The sequence below is a fragment of the Engraulis encrasicolus genome, chromosome 2 (genome assembly GCF_034702125.1).
Source record: "Engraulis encrasicolus isolate BLACKSEA-1 chromosome 2, IST_EnEncr_1.0, whole genome shotgun sequence".
Taxonomy (NCBI): Eukaryota; Metazoa; Chordata; class Actinopteri; order Clupeiformes; family Engraulidae; genus Engraulis; species Engraulis encrasicolus.
The window spans coordinates 44,608,144-44,615,284 of NC_085858.1; the positions used below are offsets into that span (position 1 = coordinate 44,608,144).

Sequence of the window (7,141 nt, forward strand, 5' to 3'; positions counted from 1 at the left end):
GGCCTGTGCAGTCGCCCTCGACTGCTTAAGGACAGTATATCGCCGAAACGCGATGCTTCCAGTCTCCCATCATTACGACCACTACCGTCCACCTTTTCATAAACGTATGATAAATACAAAATATAAAAGAAATATATTTAATATCTATGCATAGATCAATGACGTGCATAGGCTTATTGTGAAAATGAAGGGAAAAATGGGGCAAATGGTAACACTGTTTCAATGGTTCACTTTTACAGTGGATATATCACATTAGGTACAGTTTAATAACCAGTGTAACACCATATTTAATACCATGTCATACCAGTGTAACACCATGTATCAATTTTGTACTTACATCATGTATTTGTGTGTAAGTGGTATTACATTGTATTAAATACTGTTATACTGGTTATTACACTGTACCTGGTATTGCATATTGTTACACTGGTATTACACTAGTATTACATGGTATTAAATATTTTTACACTGTACCTAATATGGTAGATTCACTGAAATGGTGAACCATTACAATAAGGTGTTACCGGGCAAATCAATCCACCCAGTCAGAAGTTATGGGCCAAATAAAAATTCCGCCATTTTGAAAGTGTTGACCTCCAAACTCGAAACAGTTCATGAACCTACCCTAGAGCGTTCACACAGCGAATCTGGGCCAAATCTTTCCAACCGGTCAGAAGTTATGGGGCCAAACAAAAATTCGTCCATCTTGAATTTGGTCATCTTGAAAGTGTTGACCTCAAACTCTAATCGGTTCATAAACCCACCCTAGAGCATCCACACACCCAATCTGGGACAAATCCAACCATCCATTCAAAAGTTATCGCGTTAACACGAAAGACCTAACAGGGCGGCGGACGCAGCGGCGGCGGCGGCAGGGGTGCATGCAAAACCATTAGATCCCCGACGCTCCGCGTTTCGGGGATATAATGATGATTACAGTAAACATCGACAGAGCTGATGGGTGATGTAATGTCTTTGTTTAAAGGTACACTGTGCAGGAAATGGTCAAAAAAAGTACTGCAACTACGCTGCTCATTGAAACCGGACTGCCTATTGCCAAATTTGATCTTTACATGAAAGTTTACTAAATAATAAACAAATATGTTCTAGTAAGATCCAAGTACAGTCATTTTTGCAGCTAAAAATGGTTATTTTTGGAAATTCAAAATGGCGGACCATGGAGAAGATCCCCCTTTTCATATATGAAAAGTGCAATTTTTCCAGTCATAATGAATACTTAGAATTTGATGGTGGTGTTAAGTATTCATGAAAAAGGTAACATTTGTGAATGGGGCAGCATGAATTTGGAAATAAATAACTAAAAATCTCACACGGTGTCCCTTTAAGTTTGTGTTTCAGACTCTGAGCGTATATCAGTCTCGGCTGGAATAAACCATGTAAGGAGGAAATTGCAACCCTGGCTTTTGCACTCTCCAACCAACAACACAACGTTGTTAAAAGAGATTCCCCCCTACATTGTCTTGTTTATGTTTCAAAAACAAGTGAGGACTTTCGTAACGTTTTGTTCATAGGCCTATATCAGTAAGCCTACACAGATAAACGTATTGGGGAAGATAGAGGTTCACGAGGTCATATTTGCAGGAGTTTTTTCTGGCAAACTGACTGCACCCATATACGTATATGTATATACTCACACACACACACACACACACACACACACACACACACACACACACACACACACACACACACACACACGCACGCGCGCGCGCGTGTGTGTGTATGTGTGTGTCTGTGGGTGTGTGTAAAAATTATTATATTATCAGTAAATCATGTTAATTATTATCAGTAGTAAAACCAGCATTTACAGTCACACATTTTCAATTCAATACAACTTCCAACAGAAATGTAACTCATTTTGTCATTTTGCTATTGTTGGAAGCTGAAATGCTTTTCAGACATGTGATGTGAGCATGTGACATGAGATGGTGTTGTTACAATATGACCCAATATTTCCCTGTGGAGAGAATCAAATCTTAATGACCCTCAGGATGATAGCAACCAAGCAAACCAACTCATATAAAGCAGTTTATGCCACTTACCTTTGATATGCGTATGCCTTATTTGATTTAGTTTCTATGGTCTGCAACTTTGCAATTAACTCTGAGTGATGAACTTTGGATTCCCTCAAGTTGGATCATAAAGATAACCCACGTAGAACAAAGAAAGAGCTACACTGTGCAAGGGTGTTATCCGGCAAACAACAACACCCGAGAGAAAAGAGAGACGGTTACTACACCGCTGGAGAGGGTATTCCACCACGTATCTATACCGTGTAAGAAAAGTTTGAGGTGTTTAAATCCAAGTGTACAGATTGAAATGTTGTAATGGGACGTAAGTGAGATTTCTGTAGCAATTGTTTCAGCGGCATTGCCATTGGTGGCTTTTGGGCTGTTGGAGACTGAAAGAGATGGAGCAAACAAATATACTGACATCTTCCAAAGGTAAGTTTTGCTCTTCGTTTACCAGTTTGGCGCTAAGTAATTACCAGAGAAATCACATTAAGGTAGCCAATAGTATATTTTGGCTATGTAACTACTGTATATTCTACAAAGATCTGAAACTCCTATGCACAGCCAGGTTCCAGGTGCTGGTGAAGTGCAGTCATCAGTAATCCACAGTAAAGAAGAAGGATCACCACACACTGGTGGACTTAATTTTGCTGCTTTTTATTTAGATGAACAACGCGTTTCGCCTTGCGCTTCGTCAAGTTCACTTTACTGTATATTCTAATTTAGTCTGTGTCCTTAGGCTCCACCCTCTCCCCCCAACATCCTCTGGGTGTCTAGTAGTATTTTATATCTGAAACAAGATTAAAAGGACTAATTAATTTATCTCAATATCACTGCAGTTTCCATTTACTTCCAAGTAAGACAGCTTTGTTTAATTCGATTTTCAATTGCCTCTGTGCATGGGCGAGCAAGAACAATTCCGTTGTCTTGTCAGATAGTTCAAATTCCAAAAAAATACTGAGAGTATTAGCTGTGTGACAGAATGAGCTTTTGCCTTTTACTTCATTTGAAGGAAATGCTTTTAGGCTGTGATGTGCAACATAGTAGTAGGTCTACACAATTTCTTCTTTTTCTGACTTGCTGGACTTACCTGGAATTCAGTTTTTTACGTTTTTTTCTTTGGTAAGCAAACACACACACACACACACACACACACACACACACACACACACACACACACACACACACACACACACACACACACACACACACACACACACACACACACACACACACACGCAGACACAGTACATGATTGTCTGGATGGCTGCATCCTTCCCTCCAGGACCAGCCCCGCCTGTGCCCACCACCACCACCACCACCACCACCCGCCGCCCCGAGCTGAGGCTCATCCTGATCGGGGAGAGAGAGGCAGGCAAGAGTGCTGCAGGCAACGCCATCCTGGGACGTCGGGCCTTTGACGCGGTCGGCGTGAACACGCGGGCGAGCCTGCGGAAGCGGGCGATGGTGCGCGGCTGGCCCTTGGTCCTGGTGGACACCCCCGGCTGGGAGTGGTTCTCTCCCCGCGGTGCCCCGATCCGCATGGGCGCGGCCCACACGGTAAAAACACCTGTGTTATTATGAGTCTTAAAGAGTTGAAATTAACCAATTTCCACATAACATTTGGTCCCACTGAAAAATAGCATTTCCAGATAAGTTAATTCTACTCAACAGATTGAAAAATATTTAACACTGGTGGTGGCACAGAGCAAAATGGGTGGGTAATTGTCTTGCTGTTAAGTTAAAATTACACTGGCCATCTGTAAAATTGTACACTTTTACACTTTTTTTAGCTCTGGTTTTTGACTCCACCATTAAAGTAGTCCTAATTTTACTCTCCACAGTGCTGTAAATAAATATCTATCAATCTGGAGTTAGTTTACTCTAGAATATTAACCCTCCATGTTGTGTGACTGTGCAGAGGGAGATGGTGTGTGGAGTATTGACCCTCCATGTTGTACTGTGCAGAGAGAGATGATGTGTGGCAGTGTGGAGCTTGATTTTTGACTCTACTGTTAAAGTAGTCCTAATTTTACTCTCCACAGTGCTGTAAGTAATTCATCTGGAGTTATATTAGTTTACTCTGGAATATTAACCCTCCATGTTGTGTTACTGTGCAGAAGAACATGGTGTGTGGAATACTGTATTAACCCTCCATGTTGTGTTACTGTGCAGAAGAACATGGTGTGTGGAATACTGTATTAACCCTCCATGTTGTGTTACTGTGCAGAAGAACATGGTGTGTGGCAGCGTGGAGCTGTGTCAGCCGGGTCCTCACGGCCTGCTGCTGGTGGTGCCGCTGGGCTACTCCTTTGGGCCGCGCGAGAGGCAGGTGGCGGAGGCGCACGTGCAGATGTTCGGCGGCCGGCGCGCCTGGCGGCACACGCTGGTGCTCTTCACCATCGCAGACCGCCGCATCCTGCACGACTGCACCCTGGACGAGGAGGTCAAGTCAGCAGGCTTTTGTGTCAACTTCCTTACACATGGCACTGGTTAAGGCACAGGGTTATCCATTTCTTTACATGCACTGATGAAGTCAGGATTTTCAACATACATTTACATACATCCACTGGTCATACAAGTAGCATGGAAGGACATAGACATAAGCTATCTGAAGACTTAGACATAGACATAGACATAGACAGAGACAGGCAAGGAGACATGAGGACATTCATGTGTAAGACAGTACAACAGAGGACATACCATACTAGTAATTATACAGGTATTTTTATTTTTTTAAAGACTCCAAGGCTTTCCTACAAAAATACCTTTATAATTACAGTATATTCCTGATACTTACATTATCCTTGTTGTGACATTGTGACAGGTGGAGGACAACGATGAGCTCCGGGCTCTGGTGGAGCAGTGTGGTGGCGGCTACCACGCGCTGTACCGCAAGGACCGCAGAGGGGAGGACCAGGTGGGCGAGCACTTTAGATTTTATTTTGCCTTAAGACATGTACAAGTTTTTATCGTTTCCCTGTATTACCGTTTCCCCCGGTATTACGTCCGTCTTCATCAGAGGGTCACTAACAACAGGAGGTGTGACCAACCTGTCATTATGGGCAGGGAGGTCACACCCTCCACAAAATCAGCTGTTTTTAAAAAGCACGCCACACATCAACATCACAGTGACCCTCTGATGAAGACGGAAGTAATACTGTTGAAACATGTCAGGTAGAAAGATAAAATCTTTTACATGTCTTAAGGCAAAAGAAAATCTAAAGTGTTGAATTAAACAGTTAGACATAATGAACGTAATACAATACATAGGTGGGCGAGCTGCTGGCCAAGATCCGGGCCATGGTGGAGGGGAACGCCTGGGCACTGCTCCCCAGCCAGGAGGTGCTGCAGGAGGCCAGCAGGATGGAGGAGGAGGAGGCTCGCAGGGAGGAGGAGGAGAGCAGGGCGGAGGAGAAGGAGGTCCGGAGGAGGAGGGAGGCGCTGAAGCGGCTGCAGGAAGAGGAAGATGCAGACGATGAAGATGAAGAGGAGACGCACGCTGATGATGATGATGCTGATGATGATGTTGCTACCCACAGGACAGTGCCAGTGGTACATCCACAGTGGTGGAGAGACGGTGAGTATTTTGCACATGCAGTGATTTTGAGATGTGAGTAGGGTCAGGTTGAAATATTACAAACATTACTTATGCTTTGACATCACCTCAGAATACAAAACAGATTATTTCACTTGTTAGTTCATCTGTACCTGGCTGAAGAGTTGCATTAATTGGTTAGTGAGAAGTTTAACATTGTATGGCATTTAGTTCGTGAAGCCAGGGTTCTTATGTCTATTATTAATATCCATATTATAGCCTATATACGTACTATATACTGTAGATGTTGAGCTATAGAAAATCTTTGCCATGTTTATTTTTTAATCTCTTTTCCAAAATTAAATGTAACCAGTGTGCTATAAAGCACATCCGGTAGTACATTATCAAAAATAATTTAATAAACTATTGAACTGATAAAAAAACTATCATTCCATGTTGCTCCATGCAATGACAAGAGATGCTTTGCTACAGATGGAACAATACTTAGATGGAATTAAATTTTTGCCTTGTTAAAATGCAGTCTTAATCAACAGCATGTGAACTTAATATTTTGGTATTGGTACAGTTTCACCATACATAAAAATGATCAAACTATGTTTGGCTTCACTGTGACTTACAGACAGAGAAGATGCAAGACAGAAGCCAGCAAAGCAGACAAGCTTCAACATGGGCCAACTCAGATCCAGCATGAGACAGAGCTGCAAAACTCAATAGCACAATGGCGACGCCAAAGACAAAAAATATGAATGTCTTCTGAATCTATCAATGATTTAAGGCATATTTTAACTGTTATATTGGAATGTGTTATTTACTTTAGTTATGTACTGTGTTCTACTGACAGATGTTATTTGCTGCCTATTCATACTGTTTTAAAATATATATTGGTTGAAATTATCAGTGGATGTTGTGCTTTCATAATATTATTGCGACCTGGCAGGTGCATTGAAGGGTCTTGGCCAACGTGTTAGACTACACCTCCAGTGGCCTTGCACAGCAACTGCAAAAGGGTGATCACAGCAAAGAGTGAGGTGCTTGTTACCACTACAAATACGGTGACATGCATGATGAGGACTCAGATCTGGCAACCTGCCCTGTGGAACTGCTCAGGCATTAGAAAGATCAAGAACTTTCTGTTTCTGTCTCTACCCTTCAGCTGGTAGATAGAGGTGGAAAATTCCATTGCTTTTAAGTTGGTAACAATGAAAGTGTGATTTACTGCATATTCATTATGGGTGGTCCCATGAGGACTACGCCCCTGGTCCTGTAATGTAGGCCTATATAATACCAAAACCTTTAGAGAGTAGCATACAATTAAGAGATGATGCTTAACTGCCTGAAAAGCTGGGTCTCCTTTGATGCATCATCGCAAGAATAAAAGCCTGGATCAAGTTTGTCTATCAAACACAGAGTCTTCTGAATTCTATCTGTAGTATAAAATTACTATCAATACCAACCAACCTGCTACCAGGAGTGTGTGAGCTCTAAGGAGAACTACTGTGGCTACAAGAGGACAACATACAGACAGCTCTCGGTTACATTCTACCCCCAC

The 7,141-nt window shown here is 42.4% G+C and overlaps 1 protein-coding gene across 1 annotated transcript; it reads left to right on the top strand.

Moving 5' to 3' along the window:
* Window positions 1-3,296: 3,296 nt before the first annotated feature.
* Window positions 3,297-5,510, top strand: LOC134464882 (GTPase IMAP family member 4; the record flags this gene model as incomplete). The annotated part of the gene is made up of 4 exons (XM_063218180.1): window positions 3,297-3,593; window positions 4,264-4,479; window positions 4,861-4,953; window positions 5,307-5,510. Coding segments are annotated over exons 1-4 (810 nt in total), but the record flags the coding sequence as incomplete, so codon positions are not given.
* Between the last annotated feature and the right edge of the window lie 1,631 nt (window positions 5,511-7,141).